At 41.0% G+C, this 26,965-nt stretch overlaps 1 protein-coding gene across 2 annotated transcripts in view; it reads right to left on the bottom strand.

The window, feature by feature from the left end:
* The window catches only part of tanc1b (tetratricopeptide repeat, ankyrin repeat and coiled-coil containing 1b), a 101,045-nt gene that overhangs the window by 24,162 nt on the left and 49,918 nt on the right, over positions 1-26,965 (bottom strand). The window contains exons 5-11 of one of the 2 annotated variants that reach the window (XM_038720424.1): positions 21,186-21,319; positions 18,509-18,698; positions 14,591-14,688; positions 14,369-14,534; positions 3,653-3,775; positions 1,318-1,599; positions 1,015-1,169 (exon numbers count right to left, since the gene is read on the bottom strand). In XM_038720424.1, coding sequence (XP_038576352.1) covers positions 1,015-1,169; positions 1,318-1,599; positions 3,653-3,775; positions 14,369-14,534; positions 14,591-14,688; positions 18,509-18,698; positions 21,186-21,319 — 1,148 coding nt within the window. Of the gene's footprint in view, positions 1-1,014; positions 1,170-1,317; positions 1,600-3,652; positions 3,776-8,572; positions 8,595-14,368; positions 14,535-14,590; positions 14,689-18,508; positions 18,699-21,185; positions 21,320-26,965 lie in introns of those variants that run through there. The other variant, XM_038720423.1, reaches the window with a different exon arrangement.

Genomic DNA, 26,965 nt, shown 5'->3' with positions numbered 1-26,965 from the left:
TTAGATACGGATTGCAGCGGTGGCCTAAGGGTTAAGCGAGTACTCCCCTGATTTAGCATTACAATCCTATAACAATGTCGGACTCATGATGGACAGTAAAAAGAACCCTTATACTTATAAACCCTTAGGTACCATTTTTGATGTCTATCCTGTCTACTGTGTTGCAACTCTAAGTGCTGCTCAATGAAAGATAGTGAAAGCTACAGCAGATAAGATGTAACCTCTCTAAAGGATGTAATAAAGACAGCTGATCTGAAGTAAATGTCAGACTGCAGTATGAGAAAAAGTTCTGACTATACTGTTAGCGTGTTCCCATGGCAGCGCAGAGAAAGACCCTGTGCTACACAATGCAAATGCCTTCCATCTTTGAGCTAAAAGGTCATGCCAAAGACCTGAGAAGTTTTCTATCTTCCCACTTCCTCATAGTCACACTGCAGTACTGAGATGCTGTGGAAATTAATACTGAACTCGCTTTTCATGGCTAAGCCTTTAACTTAGCTCACTGCTTCTCAAATCAAACAAGCCTGTGATTTTAAAGGTCTCTGAAAGACCAATAGAGGCACTGTCTGTCATAATCTCAGCAGATTGCTGAAGACCATTCATATTTCACTGGCTGAGCAGCAAACAAATGCACATAAACAACCATAAATCATATATAAACACATATAAACATAAATTAACTGAGCGGAGTCGGTATCATGTTTCTGCAGTGCATCTCATACATACTAAAAGCAACTCTGCACACCATGAATATCTTTGTAATAAGGGAAAGTACACAGTCCACTGTCAAAAAATGTAGACCCAGTATATCAATTAATGTACACCATAGGCAGCAGATACCTGTGCATTTGTTTAACTAATTGGTTGATTCACTATCATTACACTTTGCTCTCAAGCGATAATTGTTACTAGACTGTTTTTTTAATTAAGCTGACTACCACAATAATAAAGTCGGACAATGTTTTATCTCCATTCTGGTTTCTTGCTAAGGTACAGTATTGACTTTATTTGTACCTTTGCAGCCAGGCGTTTGACAGCCTCCTCCCTACGCCGCTGCATCTCTGGGGTCCCCGGGCAGCTGTTGGTCCTCAGCGTGTTGGTAGCACTGGAAGGTGGAGTGGGCTGTGGTGGCTGGCTGAGAGGAAGTTCTGTGCTTGGTCCCCCACCACCTTGAAGACAAAGACACACACTTTGTCACATACACATTTGGGGTTTATATTGTCGGTGGATATAACCACACTTCACTTCCACACTCTGCCAATATTAAAATGAAAATATAACATTTAATAAAAAAAGATAAATGGAAAAATGGATTACTTTTAGGGGAGGCACTGGGACTGTTGGAGGCAATCTGACGCATCCGGCCTCCGTGGCAGCTCAGCGCTACTAGCCGGGAGATAATAGCCGTCTTCCCATAACCCACGCTGCCCACCACTACAGCGCCGTGGTTCTCTGAGGACTCGCTGGCCTTCAGGACATCTTCCAGCTGCTGAAAGAGCCAATCTCGGCCCACAAACACAGAGTCTGTGGTAATGCTGGGCACCTCAAACAGCAAGGGTTTGAGCATGATGTCCACGGGTTTGTAAGGAGCGAAACGAGCTGAGTAAAAGTGATAGGAAAGAAAAAAAAATTTAATCAAAAATATAATAAAAATATGCAGTGTCAGAGATGAAACATACTTCAGTTTGCCACATTGCCATATAAATGTATACCAGTTTTAAAGGAATGCTTAAAGATGATTTTAATAGTTATGTTCTTCCAGAGTGCCACGTACACCAAAAACAACCAGAACATTGTTTTTCTTCATTTCGGCTGTAGCTTTAATGAATGTTAATTTAAGTGCAATCACAAAGTAAGTGGACTTGAAAGGGAACTCTCTATCTGGTCCACTTCAGTACTAATTACATCTGAGAACGCTAAAGCTCTCATCCTCTCTACTACTACTAGCATCACTACAACTACTGATACTACTACTACTACTACTACTGCTACTACTGCTACTACTGTTGACAGCTGAACTTTTAGTGATTAATGCTTCTACTAAAATAATATTTCTTCCTACTTTTATACTGGACTAACTAGTCTTAAAATAACCATATATTTGGCTTAACAATGACTTACTGTTTTTACAAAGTTTAGCAGATTTTTTACAAAAAACAGTAAAATTTTGTAAAGCAAGCTGGTTTGGTGGCATGTGGATTCTAAATCAAAAATTTCCTTTTTTAGTCTCTGTGCCCAACTTCATGATGCCAATAACCACCACATCACCATTTTAAATAATTTTTTCTCTAGAAGTTCTACTGAAAAAAAAATACTTGGAATACTTGAAATAAATCAAAAGTAATGGCAGCATATAAATAAAAACATTTATTTAATAATTCTACTTTTACACTAACTTAATGGAACAAAGAATGCAATGGCACCAGCATACATCATTATTGCATGTTCTCCAATGTATTGATGACATATGAGATTAAATGACACTGTTTTTTTTGCGATTTACCTAACAGGACAGAATCAGGACAGAAACAGAAACATAACACAGTCAGCTATACAGATGCATGTGAGTTTAATAAACATACTAAAACAACATTTTGTTGGTAAACTGCAGGCAGTGTTTTGACCTGACCTGTTGTGTGGGCTATGGTGGCATCTCTTGCCCACACTCAACAAACTCCAAACCATATCTAATTTCTTCAATGACGTAAGTCTAAAACAATTTAAACGTTAAGTGGTATAGGACTGTCTGCAGTCCTCTGGTACTAACCGCAGGGATATAAAAAACAATCCACTGACATGATGCTTCTGTATCAATTTCATGTTTAAGGAGGTGTGGAAAAGGAAGAAGACATTTTCAAACGAGGGTTAAATAGTTTGAGTATCTAATGATGTCATATTAAATTATTAATGTTCTCATCAAATATTCACTTTGTGGGATTTCTCTCAGTGAGACTGAGGTTTCAAAACATATACCCAATATTAACTGCTGGGGAACCAAGAAAACCTTCCATGATTCTATCTGAGCTAAATGTATAAAGGGACGGTGTTTTCTGATAGCATAGCATTAATATAAATCAGTGCAGTAATGTTTACAGTGCATACTATAAGTATCTAGACAGTTGTGATTGTGGTTCTGCACTTCAGCACTCTGGATTTGAAATGAAACCATGACTATGAAGTTAAAGTGCTGACTTTTAGCTTTAATTTAAGGGTCTTTGCATCCACCTTGGATGAACCATGTATGAACTGTAGAACCTGTTAAACATACCTCTAATCAGTATATTGAACTACAATCCCTACAGTTGTCAATGTTTTATTTAAAATCTAGTGTAGTGGAGTAGAGCCGAAACACTGAATCGTGGCATTGTCCAAATACTGCACTATATTGTGCTGACTACTTCAATATCACCATGCATTTTTTCTATTTGGATATTTGTTGCTTTTAATAAATCACTTCTTAGCATTTTACAATCTGCTGACAGTAACATCAAATGTCTGAAAGCTGACATGGCTAACACTACGACTGAGAAAAGCAGACAACATGTATGTATAAATAAGTGAATTGGCTGGTAAATGGATTAGCTGATGTGGTTTTCCACGTTTCCCTGGTTGCCTCATGTATATCTACAGCAACAGTGCATAGAGCATTCACCTTTAGAGTCCTGAGGTGGCCTTCCTCCAGTGTTATGCCAGGGTAGGCGAATGGATGTCCGCAGGGGGGTGTTGCGCTGTTCATCAAGAAAGCTCAGGTCTTCCAGCTTTGTAGAACTGGTCGCTGTAGACAGAGACACAGACGGAAATAAAGATGCATCTTGAGTATATTTGTCATATCGACTACATAGAGTGAATTTTTCATCTCTGAGAGTACATGAGCGAAGAAGAAGTAAACCAGTGCGCACTGACATTTGTAGTTTTCTTGAGGCAGTGTGTGCAGGTACCGGTATACTGTAGCAAAGAATAACAGTATCCCTAAGTCAAGACAGAAATGCTCCCTTTTTCTTTGATTTGAGCTGACAGCTACACATAATATAGCAGTAAGAGGTCTGTCCCCACAAACACCCCCGCTGGAGCGTACCGAGAGGGAAAATTACCTTTGCCTTTCATAAAAATGCAATAACAAATCGAAGAAAGCTATAAAACTGTTCAGGCTCAGGCTCACTGCTATACTGCTTAAAATGACTCAATAGCTACAATCTACTTATAGTTACTGTAATTTCAGGACCATAATGCAGAACAGATCACAAGATTTATAAATTAAGAAGGGCCAAATAATGTGAAGCATTAGAGAACGCTATCCAAATAAGAAAATCAGTTATTCTACTACGAGTTAATCTTTCAACATAATAGACTCAGAAAAACAATTCAGATTTTGTTGGCATTTTCTTCTATTCATCATTTTTTTTGGCAGACTGAGGAGAAGGATCGAAGCACAAGATGTTTTCAAAGATGCCTCCTTCTGAAACTAAACTCTAGATTAACTGCTTGATGAGCCAGTGATTACAAACCTTTTCAACTTCCTGTTTGAATTATGAGACACGGCCTGTAAACATAATAAAGATGTGCATCAGTGTGACAAGGTCTCTCTTGCAATTGCTGTTCACTGTTCAACAATGCTGTCACCATGGTGATCCACGCTCTCTTTGCCACGTTGAAGAGCAGAATCAAAGCCTTTGCTTTGTACTTTATCAGCCTCAGCAGGGAGAGAGTGTCACAAACACTCAACTCTTCTCTTCACTCCCTCTCTGCCATCACTTGGTCGCTAACTTACTCTCTGGAATGTCCTACTAATTAAAATCTGTCTGCTGACAACAGAGTAACTGAGGAAGCAGCCATCAATACAACTTTGACTGGAATAAAAGAAGGCCCTCATGGTAACTTTTACTACAGTGGATGGTGCTTTCACAATTATCTATATTGGACAAAGTCTAACTTACAACAAACAAAGTAGAGAAGGGTAAACACAATCTAAAGTCTGTGAGTGCAGAGCACTGCAGCCCTAATACGTGAGCAAACCTGATTCTAAAGCTATACTGAACAGCTACTTACATCCAACAGCAGAGCCAGGAAGGACAGTGGGAATTCTCAAAGCCCTCCCCTTGTCCCCAGTATGGAATATGCTGGGGCAGGCATACAGGCAAGCAGGCAGTGTGCAGACCCTCAGCTAAATCTCTGGAGAGTACTCCCAGAGTATGAGCTCACCGAGGGCACAAAAGCTATTCCTCTGCCCCACTGCTCCCACGCAGGCACACTGACAGCATTCAGCTGGTGAACAGAGGGCTTGGCTGCCCCCTCTCTAGTGCACAGCCAGTCACAGCATCCACAGCATTAGGCACTCGCTAAATTAATGCAACGCTTTCCAGAGTGTCACCATCCAACGCAACCACCTCTGGCCATGCCCTGCAAGCATTTGCATGCCCATAAACACACACACAATTTGGTAAGCAAGCAGCAGAGGGTGAAAAGGGAGTGAATTAGAGGAAATATAAATGGAAAACCAAGAGATTTAGTCTCCAGTGGCTGATTACAGGTTGTAATGGGCAGCTACTGTAGTATTAATCAATGATCCTGGCTGGAGCAGGGCGAGTAATAAGAGAGAGGCATGTGGCGAAAAAGAGGTAAAATCAGTAGAATTATAATATATATATATATATAAGTACATGGAAGAATATCAACTCTATGCAGCAAACTGCCACTAGCCAATACTGACACGTGGGCCACAAGAAGAGGTCTTAATTTTCTCATTTTCTTTTTTTCTCATTAGATTTCTTTAAGATTTCTGAAGTGGAGAACATAAAAGCCACACTGAACCTCATTCTACGCCAGGCACATCTTTTTGTCCATGGGTCCAATAAGTAAAGACTAAAGGAAATGGTCAGTTTGAGTCTTCATTCCTGTCTGTGACAGTGCATCTTGCACCATAACCATTTGTCCTTTATGTTAAGTCATATCTCTTGTTATCCACAATTCTTTCAAGGCCAATAATTCCTACTGGAAGCATTCATATCCCTCCACCACTCAGTCTCCAGATCCCTTCCTATTCTTGCACATCTCTACTCATTGATAAAACGTACATAAGATACCTTGAAGTCTGTGCTTGAAGTGACTTTGAAGCTGCACATGTGTGTCAGACTGTATTCTGATGAAAATGGGAATCTTTTTTCCTCAGGTCTGCCCTTTGAAACCTTCAGTTCAGTTTGTCCCATGAAAGAACAGGGAAGGCTGAGCTTCCCTGCTCCAATCTTTGCACCACTCTTATCTCCCTGACTTGACTCCTATCTCCTCTTTACCAATGGATACAATCATCTTGTCCACCTTCTTGCCCTTTCAAGTTGCAGGAGTTTACTGTAACCATTATGTCACAGTTTTAGAATAAGGCTCTAAAATGCAAGGCAAAATATTTGGTTGATTTAACACAGATGGAAGTCTGATTCCCACTGTAGTCAATGTGGGGGCAATCGGGACAAATTATTACTGAGATTATTATCTCAGCATAATCTTTATATCAACTTGATATGAGAAATTTGTTACAATAACATGATGTAGAGAGACAAGCAGTTAAAAGTTCCACCCCTTGTGATAACTGCGCTTCAGAAAGCAGCATTGAATTGTCTGTTCTAAACACCTGAACATCACCTCTAGCTCCAATCCTTCTCTGACCTATTCAACCAGAATTCCTTTGGCTTATGATGAATAAGTGCAAAGTGGGATTCTAAGTGGCCTGCATGCAAATGTGGCTTGTTACCAAAAGACTTAAAATTCCTCTAACAGCAACAGTCCACTTTCTTGATCAAAAGGTGAAAAATGTATGTATAAGAAAGTTTCAATTCATGCATGTCAGCACAAACTTCACTACGTTTTTGTCACAGACCTTTGTCAGGGATTATTTTATTATGTAAAAGAATTATGATTTTGATGAATAATGATTTTGTTTCCCATATATTCCAGTGCTGTACTTTGATTGTAGGGGTAGGGGGAATCAATTCACTTAAGAATCGCTTAGTATAGTTTTAATTTTCTCCTCACTGCTGGCAATGTTGACTTGCCGTGGGTCCTTTCAGGCTTCTGTAAACAGCTGCAGCATTCAGTGTGGCTGGCCATCGGCTAGTCAGTCGCTGCTAAACATTAGCTCTCCGACAGGGTCCAAAATTAGCACTTGCAAGTAAAAAATTTAATCGCCAAATAAAATAAATGAGGTCAGTGGCAATTGGCAGGGTGCTGAAATAGACCTACTTCATTACATACTCTCATTACTACAACACGTAAGGTGACCGACCGTGTTTGTTTAGTATCAACTCTGCACACTGGTGGGCATGTATTGTATGCTAGTTAGAAAATATAGTAAGACAATAATAGTTTAGTTATTAATGCTTGTTTACCTTGATAAAGGCAGTGGTGGAAGAAGTATTCAGATCCTTTAATTCAGTAAAAGTACTAAGACCACACAACAAACTGGATCCAGAAAATGACCACCTCTGTGTGTACTGAATCAAGAATTGATTTTGAATCAAATCGTGACCCCAAGAATCGTAATCAAATTGAATAGATAAAAAAAAGATCGCAAAAGATTTGCATCCCTGTTTTTCACTGCAGCATTTCAGGAGACTTTCTTTCTTGGCCTGAGATGAGCTTGCTTCCACCACTATTTTTGGCAGACCTTGATCCCAGTTCTGGTCCTAAACAAAGTATAACCCTAAAATTGAACAAACATTTTTAATGGTCAAGCTTGTTGGTAGTGGGGCACACTTTAGGAGTACAAGCTAGAGAGATTTCACTCAGTGTAGAGAAAACCACAGACTCACAACTGTAGCTGGCCAGGTCGTATTAAAAATAAAACCAAATATTATCAGATCATACAAGCAGCTTGCTACCTAGGTTTAATACAAGAATTCAACAACATGACATGATGCAAGTATGATGAGGACTTAGTCCATCTTTTCCAGGCTGTACTTAGGAACACTGGTGCTTGGAGACCCACTTAGCAGAATTTTAAATGGCTCTTCAAAACTGTCTAAAGATTGATCTCTTCAATGTGCTCCTGCTGTGACATAGATTTACCAACAATTCTCTGAGAACGGGCATAAAATATGTCACTGTGACCTTTTCGAAGAACAGCAGGAAGTCAATGGTTTATCTGTTTTCTTTTTGCTTTCTTTTCAATCTCTAACTAAACAGATCAATTTCTACATAAAGAAGAGAATAAAGAAGAGAATTCCATGGCTACCTAAAGACATCACAAAACATTGACAAAAACAAGTGACACAAATGACAGGAGACAATATTGTCTTAAAAAACTACCAGAGAAGACATTGGCTTGCATTATACCAGATAAAAGAGTCACATCATGCCTTCCTGCTCCAGTACTACAGACAGAATACAGCATATTGAATTTAAAAAGCCATAACTTGTCTTCATGCTGCAGTACTGCAGCAGTTTGCAGAGGTCAGACAGTAATTTTTTTATATTAAAAAATCATGTCTCTCAAATATCATTGAGTAACAGACCACATGGACCAGGTGGAGATGATGTCAGTCCTTCTAATAAAACACAGATGTGAGCTGCACACAAACCTTACCATGTCACTGTTCTCCAAGGTTTTAATAGAGGAACAATATTTCCTTGAAGCTGTTTGGCAATTATCATCCATAGCCTTAGATCAAGACACTGTCTATCGAATGATCTAAGATATATTATCATCGGCAAAGTTATAACAGAGTATGTGTTTTGCTAGAAGAACAGAGGACTTTGGAGTAGAAACAAACATTGAGTGGGTACTGTACCTCAGCATGGCTCAGTCCACAAAGCTCTGTTGAATAGCAAAAACACCCCAGATGCACTGTAGCACCATTCTGGAGCCACATTGATCCTAACTCAATCTCTCTGTCAGAGGAACCCGACCACAAGCAGCTCAGGCTAAGATTTCAAAACCATGGCATTCCAGTGGCCAGATCTAATACGGCCCTTTGACTCTGTAAGCCTTTTTAAAAAGCTCAACACAAATGGTCAAAAATAGAATTCTTATTTATCTAAGAATAATGAAGAGTAAGGGTGGCAAAGAGTGTAGGGCAAATTGTGTTAATTAACAAACTGTTTGTTTTTAGATGCGTGAACATTCGTAGGTGACGCAAGAGCTGACATTTGACATTTGAAAGGGTTAGTGTGGACAATCGGTTAGTGTTGCTAATGTGTTGACCAGGAACTTGAAGAAAAAGACCCTAAAGGCTAAATCCCACATAACATCATCTGCAAGATTTATTTGCATATTCCACAATGCTGGATTGTAAGAAATGATAAAGAGCCACAACCTACATAGCTGCCTTACATTATTGCGCAGATTGAAATATGAGGTCAACACTGTTCATGCTAACATCATAAAACATGTTTAAATTACTTCCCATTCAATTTTGGAATTATTCCCCACTTAAAAATCTTTGTCTTAGAAAAACATACAGATTACAAAGACACAAAAGATATTTAGTCTTTCCCTTTGTTTAAACATTGATTGACACACCATTTTAGCGTCATAAGATGTTAGTGTTAGTGAGTGGTATACTGCAATTTAATAAAAGATTTAGTGAAATATTTGAGGGGTTAAAACCTGTTTTAGTCTGTTTGCTTTTACAGAGTTATTCGCCTAGTCTGACATGCATTGTTGTACATATATACATGATGATTATACAAGTTTGACTGGTAGTTACTGAACTGAAACTGAAAATGCTGTTTGTTTGCTTAGAGTTGTCTCTGCAGGCTTTTAATACTGGGATGCAGAAAGATCACTGTGTTATCAGGGGAGGCTTGGAATTTAGAGATTGTTTACTGCTAGGACATTAGAAAAAACATGTTGTTCCATATCGGTTGTCTGAAAACACAATAAAGCGAATCACTTTTCTTGGATTACTATGTATCCCACTCAGCCCTTAGTGGTCAGCTATGACACATGTACAGGGTATATTTAGATATTAAATGGATGAAAAATGTCTGTGGTGCCTGTTGGGGTTGCCGTTGAGACAGGTTTGTAATGCTGCTTTACAAGATGTGGCAGAAAATATTTTCTGTGAAGAATGGTGGCCAAGATGGTTCCTTAGACTACAAATGATCTAATTGTAAACTGCTCCTAAAGAGTCATCTGAATTCAGTACTGCTGGCGGTGACAGGTGGTGCAAGCCAACATTTGTACAACTTGCCACAGTGCAGGCAGGCTCCACACAGTGCTACTTGAGTTCCCACAGAGACTCAGGGACAAGCTAGCCGCAGTACGAGTGTGTGTGTTCACCAAGGCAGCGCAAATGACACTTCTTGGTAATATGTGGACATTCCTTCTACATACATTGCTGACATTCTGGAGGCCCAGCTATACACCCGTTGATTGGCATGAGGCAGATGGACAAAATTTTGCCTTTGTGTTGCAACTCTCAGCAACTTTGTTTTTTTCTCTTAACTGTCTGTTTATTGCTTAGTCAATAAATACAAGAACAGTACAGACAGTGTTTCATTTAGATGGGTGAAATACATTTTACATTCTGCTTCATTGTAGGTACCAACAGTGGATGGGTTTCCAGGTGATTTAACAACAAAACGGTTTTATTATTGTCTACTTGCAGTGTAAAATAGTTCTCTATGAAAACTGTCTGGGAAATCCATCCATCCATCCATTTTATACCACGTATCAGGGTCAAGGTGTGAACAGGCTAAGCGAGGTTAGCCACATTCCAGCTCTTCCCCCCAAGGAAGAAATCCTGAGGTATCCCCAGGCCTGGTGGGCTATGCAATCGCACCAGCACGTTCTGAGTCCTTTTGTTTGAAGGTGTAGGTTGGAATGCGAGAGTTTTGCCTTCATACTTAGCTCACTCATCACCATAACAGCTGTGTGCAGGTCTGCATCACTGCCCACTCCTCACAAATCCGCCTGTGGAACTACTAGACCTCATTTAGAGCAGAAGTTGCTCCCAACCCAAAGGGAGCAATCCACCGTTTTCAAGCAGAGTGTCATGGTCTCAGACCTGGAGGTGCTGATTCTCATCCCAATAGTTGAGAGTCTACTGTATGAAAATCTGTGAGTGAGGACTAAAACTATTTACTCAAACCCAATGATGATGACACACTGGCTCGATCTGTTGCTTGGGATATATCATGTTAGAGCTAGAGTACCACATATATCATTAGGTAGCTAGGTAGCGGAGAGTCAGAAAAAGTGAGTTGATGACAAATGTTGTGGGAAGCAATCTCATGGTGGAATAATTACTACTTTGAAAAAAAACTTTCTCCAACCCCCCGCAGCTTTTAGGGAGTGGGTCATAATTTAGCTACTTGTATCTGAAGTCTAAAGCATCAGTATTTTTAAGCAAATGAAAATCAGACATTATACTCATATATTATATACTTATTATATTCTTATGATGATGATCGCCACGTCAGTACTTAATGTCTATCGACAAAGTAAAGGCATATTCACAGCAGACATCTCGTTATCCAGTGTGCTGGCATACAGAACTACACAACAGAAAATAGTCACCAAGGTTCTGGCAAATAGAGTGAATGCACTAATGATAAATATATTTTTGTTTGTTTTGTACAATTGCATCTCCTACATTTGGCTTCTTCCTGCTTCCGTAATTCCTTCTTTGAAATGTTTTTTTTTATTTTGTTACTGAATACAATTTCCTTGAGTATCAACTGAAATGAAGCACTCTCTCTTGCACACCGTGACACCGACACAGATTGGTTTGGGTCATAAATGAAGTTGTCTCACCATGTCCTTGATGTCCTTTGCCACACAGCGTAAAATCTGAGGTGTGAATTCTGTAGGTACCTAGAGGGCAATGCTGCATAACTATGACATCAGCTCATAAACTCTTGGAGAGCACAGGAAGATGAGCACACTGTTCACACGCTGGCCAACACACAAATAGTCAAGCATTTCCTAGTCTGTTAGCTTTATGAGGCAGTCTGTGCCGTTCAGGTTTATGTCAGTGGCAAAATAATGATGCGATGTAAAAGGATATGGATTCATTGAACAATAGAATGGCCACTGAACAGGCGTGTTTAGCATAATGCCTTGTACTACTTTACATTTACTATGTGGCCACAAATTCAACTGTGGGCTCTAGAAACACTATCAAATTGTTGTGCAAAAGCAGTGCACAGTACGTGAAACACATTCAGAAGCTATGGCATATCTGCTATGTCTGAGAACAGGCTCTATGGCAACCATGTACTATTTGTTCTGCTTCTGTCTCCTGTACCCACTCTATCTTAGTGTCTTTCCAAAGTTAAAGAGAACACTGCAGGGAAAATTTAGAATAAGCAGACTACCTTCAGCAGATAAGTGGGCTGCTTGTTGTAAATTAAATCGTTACAACAAGCATTTATTAAATTAAATAAATCATGAGCAACATAACAGCCTAAAAACATAATTCAAAATGAAGAAAACTACTGACTATTCACACACGGCTCACTTGCTATACCAGTGCTTTACCCCTTCAGAAGCAGTTATATGGAGGTTTTAAGAAAAAAGAATACATTGTGTATATACCGTTACAATCCCTGCTTCAAATTATACCATGATATAAATTTTAGGCCATACTGCCCAGCCCTAGGTGCACCTAAATAAAACATTTAGTTAGTCTGGAGACCTGTAAGGGGTATTTGAACCTTTATATTGCATTACATTCATTTGGCAGATGTTTTTGTCCAAGGTGATTTACAATAATTGCATTTGAACTCAATAGGAACCTGAGCTAGATGTCATCAAAGACAAAAAACACACAGATTTGGCAGTAGACATGAGTGAATAGTTACTATATTCCATCAAGGTCAAACCAAAGGGAGGTATATTTTGCAGGAGTAGTAAAGCATTTGAACTTCAACACATTGGCAGCTGCAGCATCAAGGTGAAATAGGTAAAACACTCTTTTCACCCTGTCATATCCCTGAGCAATACAAAATGAAGTAAAGACATCTTCTCACTGCCAATATATTTACCATTTTTCTAGACGATTATTTCATATTTCACCATTTTAATTCTATTTCATTCTCCACCTTATTTTAGTGTTTACTCATAAATTGAATCTGCTCCCTTTCCCTTTAGTTCTATTCTCCCCACACTCACACAGGTATGCACCTCTGCTGCAAACCAAACACATCAGATTGCCTCTTTCTCTCCCTGTATAAGTCTGCTGCATTGACTTTCTCCATCAGTAGTAGGATGCGTTATATTAAGTCCCCGAAAAAACACATAATTCGTCTTCTGGATTTTTTCACCCGCTATTCTGTTCACAGCAGCTGGTGCCTTGCTTGTGTGGGAGGCATGTTAACGACAAAGCCTATCAGAACTAGACTAATGTGGTAGCTAGCGAATAACATATGCCCTGGGGTGTTCACTGTCGCTTTACCTGGTCTGTGCTTGTAAAATATATCTACCGTGTTCGCAACTTGTAATGTAATAGATAGCAACTCTGTGTTTCTCTGCAAAATGCTAAAATCGCTAAATATACCTGGGCGGCCATTAATATACCTGGGTGGTCCGCCCAAGTAAAAGTACTTTTCCTTTTACATACAACTCGTATTGGGTATGGAATATTATCTTGCTCCATATAGCATGTGATTGCATTTAGAGGTGCAGACTGCATTGCTGGGGATTTCAAAGTTAACACATCTGAAAATAGTAGTTCTCAAATACTAGATCAACCATTACATTCAGTAAGGTCTTGATTTTTGCTGGCCAAGGTCAAATGCAGCAAAGGCAAAAACAGAGGGAGGCAGTGTGAGGGAGATCTGGGAATAGAAATGGGGGGAAAGAGAGAGGGGAAAAGGGGTTAGCAAGGGATATCAACAACTGTGACAGCTGTGTGGATATGGAGCTGAGCCATAAGAGGGAGGTTCCAGGGCAGGAATGCAGAACAGATCAGCCAGACAGTGGCTTGCGTTTAGATCCGATATGGCAGGCAGGGTAGAGGCACAACATGCAACAGCTGTCCAATATCAAACTTCTGCCTTGATGCCCCATTCCTCGTTGAAAAGCACAACTTGGTTTCTGGGAAACTTCTCATTACCTCTATATCTGCACATGCTTTTTTCTGGCTGTTGTCTGTCACTTGCTTGGACTAGAAATGACACTTGTCAGCCTCAGGCACAGGTCATATCATAGTGTTGCAATCTTGATCTGACTGACAATTCAAGCACAGAGTCACAGTTTTACTGTCATCTTAAAAAACTAAAGCTACCAGGCTAGAAGAAGAAAGCTTAAATAAAATGTTTCATGTAAAGCTACATGAGCGCACACCATCACTGAGGAAAGGTATCCTAGATCCATTCATTTTCCACTGCACAGAAGACATCCATATGTCCAGAGCTAAAAAAACAAGGGCTCTACCTGCTACAGAGTTTGGCCTCGGCATCATGAGGGAAGATGATGTTGGTGGTGGGTATGGAATGGGTCCCTCAGGTGAGTGACTTGGAGGCTGTAGTGCCCTGCTGATGTGTTCGACTGTAGCTGCTGGCCTGTCCTGGATGGGGTGTCGGCTGGTGTTGCTGTGGCACTGTTGGAGTCTTCTTCGGCCACAGGAGAGCAGGTATCAGCCCGCACACTCTGTGCCAGGCCATGGCGCCCGCTGCCTCTCAGGCTGCCATCCTTACTCCACTCCAGGCTGGAGCCACTACGGTCATCATTCTCCGAAGAACTAGTGATGGTGGCTAAGAGGAGATGAAAACAGAGAGGGAATTAGAGAAAGTGAGGGAGGTAAGATGAGGGAAGAGAAGAAATGTGACAAAATGTTCTTTTTGTGCCATGAACATGTATCTGTCTTTTCCTCTAGTGAGATACTGAGCTGCAAAGGAACTTTGAATAACTCCCTGTCTTACCCTTATCAACACTATTCACCACCTGATTTTACATTTACAGAGACAGTCTGCTTGTACTAATGAAAACTGGAAATACGTGATGGCGTTGATTTGTAGAATTCATTTCTTGAGCCCAGAAAATTTTTGTTCTTTTCAAGGATCATCAGTTGAAGCTTCAAATATCAAACAGTGTAAACTGGATGCTGTACTATGAAGCAAAAATTCACACTTAAACATGTAAAAAAACTGCAGAGTGAAGAATTAGTGCTGAAAACTGCCTTTGATATTTTTAAGTTCAGACAGGTGTTTTGCTAACACCACAACAAATCCTTTAATCCTACCTCAGGCCAACTCAGCCATCTAATATGATCCTAAAAGATGAGTGGAGGGCCAAAGCCACACAATGACAGGCAGCTGGATAGAGAAACATCAGTACAGTCAGAGGACTGGAACTGACACAGGCCAGCTGTCTGTGTTTGCATCACACACTTCTAATTTGGATTTCATAATGCTGCAGCACGTTGCATCATCAGTAACATTAATATAACACATCCTGGGCCTTGTGTCTCCTGTGCTGTTTACCTGGGCAAACATGAAATAATTCAGTGACACTAGCCATGTCCAGCTCTGCTCTGGCTCAGCAGTCATCACGGTGTAGAAGAGGTTGCAGTTATTGCTTTCTTGGTTGAACTATAGCCCACGGCAAAGAATGCATTATTATTTATTCAAACCTATGGTGAGCTTGTCCTTTTCCCTTACGAAAAACTGGTTATGGTTATTGTTAAAGGGCTGATACAAGTCCTTCTCCGGGCACCTTGTGCAGAAACCCCTCTGGGAGCTGTTTTGTAAATGTTAAGACATTGCAAAGTCTCCCCAATTCCAAAGCCAAATTAATGTGCTTTTCAAATCAGAGTCAAACTTCAAAAGAGCAGGGAACATTAATCACAGCCTGGAATCTGACTTGTGGACACAACAAAGCTTTGTTCTTTTCCATGCCTGCACAGTCTTATCAAGGCGGGTGGGTGGGATGTTGTAGTGGAGCAATATCACATCGTGTCATTCTCAAACAAAATTGATTTTGATTTGACACAAGCAAAGTAGCATTACAATGAGATAGACACATGCAACGTAACTGTATGTCTCATCCTGGGTGGCAGCATGCCAATGCCTCATGCTGGAAGATACTATATCAAAGCTTCCATAAATTATTTAGCAGCTAGCTATGATATTGCTCTGGGGGAACAGAATGACTGACTTGTGGGAATCAATTATGTCCACTCTGCAGTATCGGACATCCAAATTGTTGTGTTATATCTGGCTTTGGCACGCACTGCTTTCCTTCTGCAGAGCAATCATGTCAATCAGTTACCTAAATAGGCATATTATATGTGATATCATAGTTAGTTCATGCAAGGATAAGGAAAATGTTAAACCTTATTCCCAGCCGCTAAATCTTCCCACAAAATCTATCAGTGCCTTCAGAAATGATTTAAGGTCAACCGAGGATAGCTGCAGGATCATACAGTTACAATCTGCAATTGAATCCTCACTACAAATATTCAAAAGCCATTTTCTGAATGAATTTATAACATTTGCATAGTCACTGAAAGCTTGGCGAGAAGAAATAGCAGACGGATTAATATGTCATATAGACTACGTCATATTCCTGTCAGCTTGTGTAAATCCCCAGATGTCTTACAGAGCTATTGCTAGAGATACAATACAGCGCCAAACTGTGGCAACTGTCACCTCAATGCTCTCTCATACCGGAACTGCTCTATTTAAACCCAATAACTGACGCATGTTGATGAATGAAGTTGAATATAACCAGACAGAAATGGTATTCAGTCCCACAGAAAAAGTGTTAACAAAATGATGAATGAGTGACACCACGCGGGTGAGACTTTTTGCTCTAAATCACAAAGTGCACATGAGGTTACAATTCTCAGATTGCATATTAGAAATAGAGGAGCTTCATGGAAAATAAGTATGATTATACAGTAAATGTGTGCTGAGGAATCTGCGGTGATGGTCATATTGTGAAGGATAAATGCCAAGACACAAAAAAAATATTACTGAGAGGTCAGCAAAGCTTTTGTTATAACCTATGTTTTTATCAAACCCAGCAGCTGATTGACCCACTGGTAAGCTGGCATTTTATGTCGCTGGTCTGAGGTGGTGTCCTCATGCTACTACTCAAGCTATTGATTCACTGTGCCCAGTTTCCCAAAGGATCTGCAGCAGGCTCATTAGCAGCATTCCTAGTGTGGTTACCGACTATTGGGTCTACGGGTTGTTTTTAAACTGCAGTGAAGTTTATTTGAAGCTGGTTATTTGACAGACACTCTATAGCATGCTTTATATCTTTTTATTGTTTTAGTTTTGCATCATCCTGTAAAATTTAAGAAAATTGCCTCAAATACAAAACAGTAAAACATTTTCACTATTACCCCCACCATGTGCTAAATTATGTTTACATTCAGTGTTACTCGCAAAAACATTGTGTGCTTGAGACCTCACAAAGGTGTGGGATTTATTTTCTTCCTCATGAAACATTTACAAAGCTGATTTTTATTCTTTATAAATATATTCTTTATATATGTGTTTGCGTGATAGTCTGTTTCTGTGCTTTTTTGGCTGATTGTTACATTAACCATTACTGCAGTCAATAGCATAAAACCTTTAAGTTTAGTGCTAACTTTAACTTTAGTAATTTATATTTACTCATTTGGCAGACGCTCTTATCCAAAGTGACTTACATTTGAGGAACAACATACAAGCATCAACAGAGCATCAAATACAGATCTACAACTGACAATACATACTATTAAGAGCAGCAATAAATACTAGTAAGAGCTCACAGTACATATCACATCAATGGGGTAGATACCTAGGGAAGGAAGTAAGAGTTAACAAAAAGTGCAATCAAAACAAAAAAGTGCAATCAATACAAGATAATTGTAGGGGATAGAAGAAGAAGAGCACAGGAAGTGCATGTTAGAGGTTAGGAGTTAGAGGTGTTATAAGAGGAAGTGTTCTCGGAAGAGATGAGTTTTCAAGAGCATCTTGAAGTTAGAGAGGGACGCCCCTGCTCTGATGGTGTGTAGTAGCTCGTTCCACCATCGTGGTGTCACAGATGAGAATAGCTGGGACTGGGATTGCTTTGTGTGAAGGGATGGCAGAGCCAGGCGGTGTTCGCTGGAGGAGCGTAGCGGGCGAGAAGGAACGTAAGTTTGTATTATGGAGTTTAGGTAGATGGGTGCAGACCCAGTAGTCACTCTGTATGCAAGCATTAGTGACTTGAATTTGATTCTGGAGGCCACGGGGAGCCAGTGGAGGTCACTGAGTAATGGAGTGACATGAGTCCTTTTGGGCTGATCAAAAACCAGACGCGCTGCTGCGTTCTGAACCAAGAATGTGTATTGCACTGACCATGTGTTAATATAATAGGCTGTATAAAACACGGACATAGTGTCCATGACATCAACCATAGTTTTCTGAAGATCAGTTGTGAAGTTCGATATGGGTGGCTCCTGGCGGCTCCAGCCATTAATCCAAAAATGGACAATGTAATTTAAATGGGTAATTTATACAAAAATTCACCCGCCACCCAGTTGTCATGCATCATATATGTTGCTATTTGGGTATGATGAAGGAGCTGGTTATTTCTCACCTATTATGCCACTGTCCTTGCTCTCAAGTGTGGAGCTGGGGCTTGTGATGGTCCCACAGGGGCTGGAGCGGCTAAGAGGGGGGCGGCTGGTGGTGCTGTTGAGTGTGGAACATGGGCTGTCAGTGCTGGGAGACGCCGTGCTGCTGGTCAGCGTAGAGCAGGGGCTGATACCCTGGCTGGTCACAGAGCACTGAGGAGAAGGGAGTAAGAGAAAAGGGTTAAGGTACAGCAAGAATGTGCTCTCCTAATCAAGTATGTCAATGAAGTATGGCGTCAACTCAATATAAACTGTAAGCTGGCAACATGTTCAAATTTTTTCGGCATGAGCAGCAATAAATAGAACATAAAAAATATTTCCAACCTTATTTGGAAGGAGAATTGAGAAAACTGTAAAGAACAATTTGATCCAAGTTCGCAGCCTATTTGACCTGGATCATGTGGAAGCAATGCAAAAATAAAATTATCTCAACAAATAAAGAAGCCCTTCACATGTGAGCATGACACAGAAGCCGAAGGGCATGCACGCTGTAAATAGAGCAAGGCTTTAAAATTACACACTCCAATGTCTGCAGGAACCAAAATAAGCCTGAAGACAATTTCACAAGGGAAGAAGTCTCCACTTTGTTGTGACACAATAGATACCTTTCTCGCGCCATCAAGCTCGTCTGACAGCCATACAGCAGCTGAATCTTTGTCTGAATTAACTGACAACCGTAGAAATCCAAATGAAAGCTGGTTTGTCCTGTTTCCTCATCTTCCTTCAACTGTATTCTGATTACACATAATATACTGTAGCTAAAGAAGGTTATTCTTGTCCCACTGTAAGAAGAACAGTTCCACGCCACAGAGATTGAGCCTGATTATCATTCATTAAGTTTTGAAACCAACTCTTGCCTCATTATGCGTTATTCACATAAAGTTCAATAAATTCATCAACCTTATTTTTCACCAAGGAGCAATTTCTTAAGCAGGCACTGTGCTATCTTTGCAGACAAAAGCAGACCAAAATGTCCATAATAAAGCTCCATGATGTTCGATAATCCAGTCTCTTTGGACCATATCAGAGGAAAGGGTGTACATTTTATCAATCACTATCTGTTTCCACATTCAGTACTCCAGTGATTTTTATTTGGTTGCCCGAGGAACTTTCATCCAGTTGGCTTCACGATCAGGACTGTGCATTGTCTCAAACAAACCTTTCCAATTAAAATCTTAGGAAACCATCACAAACCATTTCCAACTATTATGTTTAAACTCAACATGGTTTGAGAACCATGAAAAACAACTGGTTTTTAAGCCTCTCTCACATTCTGCCAGTTGTTATTGCACTGAAATGACTGACGATAATTCTTTACTCTAACTGGAATAACAACAGTACTTACTATACATACATATTGTGATTGTAAGCGACTTTGACAAACAATAGATATCTTTGTCCTGCTTAAAACATTACTGCAGTATTTTAAAATGAGAACAAAATGTTTTGCTGCAAAGAAAATCTATTCTTGTTCAACCCGAATGAACTCACAAAACAGTAAGAATCATCAATGCTTAGCCAATTTGAGATAGAAGCGGGACTAACCTCTTGTCCGAGGTGTACTGACTGTTTTAAGGTCTACATGTTTGTACAGTGGCATGCTGAAAGAATACAAACAGCAGAACAGGAGGGTGCTGCATGGCTTAAGGCATCATTAACAACTTGTGGAATGCTACTGTTAAGTACAGAACATTTCCTATTTCCCACCTGTTTTTTATAAAAGCATGCCAGTAGTTTTTCCAGCCTAAGGCTGCAACCCAGAGCTTATGATACCTAACGAATCACAGTAAGAGCCAAACAGCTTCCTGACATTTAATAAAGCTAAGTTAAAGACATGTTGTAAAACAGCAGTATGGAGGAACAGAGAATTGTGGGCAGATGACAATAATGTGCTCCTCCCAAACTGACCTCTGAAAACACACAGCTACGCGCATACAAACAAACACAAAGTAAAAAAAACCATTAAACTCCCATACTGCCCGTCATCTTTTTTGACATCTCAACTAAGGAGCATGATTCATAAATTAATTTTTAAGTCTCCTTCACATTCATAGAATTGCTGGTTCAGTGTCAAAACGCATCCAAGACACAAGAGGAATGAGGGAAGCGTAGCGCGCTGGGTTTTGCTCTGCTCTTCACACAGCCCCAGCTTAATTAGTAGAGCCAAACAAACTGAGGCTCAGACCTAACATAACTCTATTTCTGGACCCGGGCTCAGACACTCTTGTTACATACTCAAGAGCCCCTGGAATAGCACTCAAGTTACTGGGAGACTCACACACCACACTGGAGAGCTTTGAGTGAAATAAAACTACATAGAGACAATTTTAAATATGCAGTTACTTTCTTTAGAACATCTTTAAAATCTCAAACAAAACAGTTTAACAGTTACCGTTGTTATTGTGCCAAAAACAAAATCCCTGAGATGCCTCCTAAATCCCCATCCAAAGATAATGAACAGGGGGAAAAAATTAATCAAGCTGCAACAAAAACAAAATCCATTCTTCTGTTACACTGTCTTAACCACCTCCTCCTCTCATCATTTCCCTCTCTCTATCTTTCTATCTGTGTGCTGCAGCAGCGGCAGCAGCTGCTGTTGGAGGAGGGAGGGAGTTGGAGGGGAGGGAGAAAATGAAATACCTTCTTTTCATTCTTGTCGTCCATAGGTATGCGTGCCGTACCCGGGATCCCTTCTCCTAATAAAAAGCCCAGCCTTGTCATCAGTTCCTGAGTGGCAGGGGAGGAGGAGCTTTGCTGTTTCTCTGCTTGCAGATCTAGAGGGGGAGAGAGAGAGAGAGAGAGAGAGAGAGAGAGAGAGAGAGAGAGAGAGAGAGAGAGAGAGAGAGAGAAAAATGCTCAACGATATTTCCTCTCTCCACTGGATGGCCCACACCGGGCCACTGCCTGCCCTGCCCTCCTCGGCTCTACTCTGAAATGCTATGCTGCACTCTCCAGCTGCTGCTGATGTGGTGCAGACCCGGAGAGGTAGAGGAAAGAAGAGCAAGGGAGGGAGAGAGGGAGGGAGAGGGAGAGTGGTGGGGGATATGGCTTGTGTGTGCAACGGTGTTCTAAGAGTCTGAATATATGTGAATGTCGAGCATTGTTAAGAAAGCAGAGACTGTGTGTGGTGTGTGTGTGTGTGTGTGTGTGTGTGTGTGTGTGTGTGTGTGTGTGTGTGTGTGTGTGTGTGTCCTGCAACAGCCTCAAGTGCCAATTCCAGGGCTTTCTGGTTGTTTACAGCACTCACTCATAGAGCCTCTGCATATCAATGAGTGGACATGGGTTTTCTCCAACACAGCTTAAACAGTCTGCGGTCTTCATTCTAAAGGCTCAATACTTGTTTAGAGTGCAATTTTAAGGCAGAGGCCACTTGCTATATATTACACCCTAAAAAACAATAACAACAAAAACACCGGAGACAAGTAAGACACTTTGTGCAACAACATGCATCTGTGCTAAAAACTCACAAAAACAGTCTTTTACCATCAATACATGTGGCATGTAACTCAAATGTGCATGTGGCTAATGAATTAAGGTATAGGCACAACATTCCCTGAGAGTGGACAGATAGTCTGGCCCACAGAGGGGGAGAGGGGGTAGATGTCTAAGGTACAAAAGCTTATTATACAGCTCTCTGTCAGCACCTTTGCCTCTTTTTCCCTTCATTTTATCCTTTACCCTCTTTCTTCCACAGTTATTAATCTGATTAAATACAAACAAGTCCAATGGCACAGTGATGTGATCTCTCTCTCTCTCTCTCTCTCTCTCTCTCTCTCTCTCTCTCTCTCTCTCTCTCTCAAAATTTATAGTATACACCATGCCCTCCCCTGACAGAAATCTTCAAAAATACTACTCTACATCCCCCCATGACTCACCATATACAAAATAAGCTCTGTTTTTGCCCTCTAACATTTTGCTCTTTTAAAATTTGACTGCCTTTATGGTGCAAGGCGTTACTAAGACAGGAGCATACAAAAACTGATCTCCCATGTCTGTCTTATTTCAAATGCAATCACTAGTTGGCATTTGTAGTCCTGAAATCTGAATACAACATCTGACTGGATGTCATCATATGAAAAAGTCTCCACCCACCCTATCATACTTTTTAAAGTAAGTTTCCACATGATAACTCCAAATATGGGATGTGCCCACTTTACATATAACACGTTTTAATCATCCTCACTCTGTCTACACACTGTATTTATATATGTATGTAAAACAAAAATCACTGATATACTTAAATGCCCTTGTGGAAAACAAATATAAATACAATGAGGATTGCTAAACATACGACTGCAACCTGGAAGTCCAGTGCAGACTGTTCATTTCAGTGAAATTTAGCATAACATATACACCTGCAGATACACTTTTAAATGTTGTCTTTTGTTGGCCGTTGCTCTTTAGGTGAAAAAATGTATGTGTTAACATTTTATTTAAAATAAATACACTTAATACTTCAATATTGGATCATTATTTATTTATTTTTTAAACCTTTTGGCCTAACTCATCACTACTGGATCCAGAGGGTTGCTCTGTTGGTCCACTGCCCCTCCATATTTTACTGTGAAACATTCCTTAACGTATGTTTGTGTTTTCAGTCAAATGTGCTGGTTAACCTGGTAATATACGGTGAATCTAATCAAGAAAATTTGCCAGTTTCTTCAATAATCAACCTCTACAATGATGTAGATTTTTGTGATTTTAAGTCTTAACCAACCAACTTCCACTCATGACTATTAGTAGTTAAGTAATACACCACAGAGACCCCTTTGAATGTGGCCTTCATTTTGATCTCAACTACACACCTGTAAAGTTTTGTGACTGCTTGGATGTGATGCTACCGCGTTGACAAAATCTGTCCACAGACATATGAACACCTGGCGTGGGGCCCGCCCTTGACCTAGGGTTCTGGGGACTCGGGCTTGTGGCCTTTGCTCATTTCTGGGCGGGTGGTGTGTCCCTGGGCCTGGGGGCCCGTTGTCTCCTCTCCTCGCCTGGGCCCTCTTCGGTAGAAGTGAGGCTCCCGCTGCTTCCCCCTGCCAGCTCTCTCACGGTGGGGGCATTCGGGAGTCTCTGGGGCGCATGACCAGTGTTGTCGGGGTAGGTTTTGGTGCTCCTCCTTGGGGGTGCTTGACTGGGGGGGCTGGGCCCCTGTCCGGGGATGAGATCAGCCTCGGGGGCTGCTGTCACTGCCTGCACTGTAGGGAGGGATGCCTCTGGCTGGGCTGGGGGACCGTTGGCCTGGTTCTCCCGCGTTATCGCTCCCTGGCGGCAGGGAGCTTCCCGGCACGGCTTTCTGCTGTTCTTCCTTGGGGCGGGGTACAGCTTCCCCCTGGACATGCGGTCTGGGGTCCTTTGCGCTTTGGGGGGTGCGCTTTGGGGGGTCGCCGGCGGCCTTAGTTTTTTCCGGCGGTTGGGGGGACGGCAGACTTTTATTGGCGGGTGCACGGTGACCTGTGCGGCGCGTTTGCTGCCGGGCTGGGACTTGCTGCTGGTGTTTCTCTCCGCTGGCTTTCACTGTCGTGTTGTTCCGTTTGCTCTCTCTCATTTGCCCAACCTCGCACGCGGGATTCGCGGGGGGCTGCTGGGCATGGGTGTCGCCGTGCTCGCGCAGTGTGCGCGTTGGGCTCGTCACTTGTGCATTGGTGTTGATGATTGCGTGGCATTTGGGCATTTTGGTTGTTTGCTGCGCGGCGGTGGGGTGCTGGATAGGGGGGGGAGCACTGGTCTATGTTTTGTGCACGCCGCGGTCGGTCCGGGCGCTGCTCTTCCGCGGGTTACGCTTTTTGCGTTCCGTCGGCATTACGTTGTCAACTGGCATTTGGGTCGGGGTCTTCTGCGTTTGCATCGCAGTGCATCTGGGAGTCTTTGTTTTTTATTTTTATTTTATTTATTTTTTTATTTGATTTATTCTTTTTCTTTCTCCCACCCCTATTGGCTACTGGGGTTCTTGCCTGCCTGTTACAGTCGTGGCGCTCCACTCTCACTAACAACTACATTCTTTAACAGGCTTATGCGCACACACGTACACACACACACACACACATACAGACACATTTCCCACAGCTTTTCCCTGTTGTCCCCACCCTCCATCCCCCTTTCCCCTTCTCTTACAGGTGTTGTCCTTTCTCTGTGCTGTCTGTTTGTGCCCCCCCCATCCCCGTGTCTGCCCCCCTGTCCGGCCCGGTGACAAATCAATACATAATTAAATAAATAATAAAACAGACAAAGGAGTATTTTAATACTCTCTTGTTAAAGTAAAATCTGTCTGGCACAATATGGTATCCAGGTCATTATACTCTATACCAGGCTGCTGGGCAGGACAGGTTTAAAAAAAAAGAAGAAAAAAAAAAAAGAAAAGTAGCAGAATTTTTATCCGGACATCCAAAGCATGCCTAATCAAGCAGACTGCGCATGTGGTGAAACTTATTCACCATAATTTTAAAAAACCCAAAGGTTCTTGAAAAACTATGCTTGTCATGTCTAAAATGCACACAGCTGGTCTACTATAACTACCAGAACAATTTTGTATAGGAAGAAAAAACCATGCCATATCAAAGGCTTCTGTGCAAAACAGAATTAGCCATTATGGCTGGCACATGTTAGTCATGTGCCTACATCCTTCAGCCAAGAACAAAATGTGTTAGACAAGATACTTGTATTGTAAGTGATGGCAGACAAGCACATAAGTTGAGACTGAGCAGAATATTTATGTTAACCCTTCGACACATCTGCCCAACTGGGTAGTCTGGTTTCTGTTGTTAGTCTGTATTTTATGTTGGCACTGACTTTTAGTCAAGTTGCACCGCCTCCTAGAAAAGCACTTGGCTTTCGTTTTGAGAAACTGAAATATTGTACAGACCTGAAAGGGGAAACAGAAATAATCAAATAGGCCTAAAGGCTTCAAACTGAATAAATTGAAGCTTTTGTCTATGTAGTATCCATTGCTAGCCTAACACACATTGGCTGCTGTACTTGAAGGTTTGAGGTCCTGTGGATGCTGTTAATGTACACACATACACCACACAAACAATTATGTTATGATGTTCTAAATCACTTTTGTGTAACATCATAAAGTGAGTGGTATAACTGAGATTTACGTTAAGAATGAACATGAAGTTGTTAAATTCAACTGCGGACAGATATTATCTATGCTGACTGCCAGTTGTGGGTCAATAGTAATTTGAAGTAGACAACAACAAATTGCATGCTTCATCAATTTTTATTAGACGGGTACAGATAATGGGAATTGGTCCCAGGTCTTTAAAAGGGGCACCTTACACATCACATATTTATAGATAGCGTACATTAGCAGACAGTGACAGGTTGTTTTCAATGCGAGAGTCTGTCAAAGGAATACCATGGCATGGCGTTTAGTTCTAAAAATGCAAACATTGTGAAGGCTAAACTAGAGTGATGAAGTAGAATAACATGTAGAATAACACTCTGAGAAACTGAAACATTATTTTATAGATTTTTATGCCCTCAACTTGATGTTGAGGAAAAATGTAGAAGTAGTATAGAAGAAATAGGTGCAACATAGTTGAAAGACTTAGATCAAAGCAAGAATGTTTTCCCATTAAAATAATAATGTCGTACGTGCTCTGGCTATAATTTAATACAATGTAGAAACAAATCCAATTTGTAGATTGTGGGCTTCTTCCCTTCTTTGCCGACAGGTACACTTCATCACTGGTTCCCCAAAAACCACATAAACTCAACCTGCCTCTGAAGACCAATCAGTAGCCCTGGATCTGTGCTGGGCCTGTGACAGACCTCTAGGCATCTGACATAAATACACCATGACAGACAGAAAGGCTGACATATGTGATGCACATGGCACTTACAACCAAAACTGAGGCTCATGGGCCACATCAATAACAATATCTCCAGCCAGTGGTATCTTTGCAAACCAGTACACTGTACCAACAACACAAAATAGATGCAATGCAACTGCACCCACTGCTAGACACGATACAGTTACTTTGCAAGGTAATTTTTCCCAGTGTTCTGTGGTCATGCATTTATGAATAAAAACAATGGACAAAGCTGTGTAGTGCGGGTTTATTAATTACAATACTTTGGCTTTAGTTTGACAACCACTTCTGAATGGATTTAAGAGTGTGTGACTCACTATTAATTCTGTTTATACGCATGACGCAACAGGACAATTGTTTTGTCCAGCTTAATGGTTAACCCTGGGACCAGTTTCTTCTTTGAATGTTATCATCACTGTCACTCCTTTCCATTTTACAGCAATGACAACTAAATAGTAAACATGACACACAGAAAAAAGTAGATCTAGTTCATGTGAAGTAAATACTGGTATCTTTAATTACTGTTTTACCTCCATTTTCATTCATTCGTTGTTGAAGTGTCTTGTTCCAGGGAACCTCAGCTGTGGTTCTGGAGGAGGGACA

Source organism: Micropterus salmoides, unplaced genomic scaffold (genome assembly GCF_014851395.1).
Source record: "Micropterus salmoides isolate LMB-PRFRI ecotype aquatic unplaced genomic scaffold, ASM1485139v1 Ms_hic_scaffold_15, whole genome shotgun sequence".
NCBI lineage: Eukaryota > Metazoa > Chordata > Actinopteri > Centrarchiformes > Centrarchidae > Micropterus > Micropterus salmoides.
The sequence above is the reverse complement of the archived record's forward strand: the minus strand, read 5'-3'. Positions and strand labels throughout refer to the sequence as shown.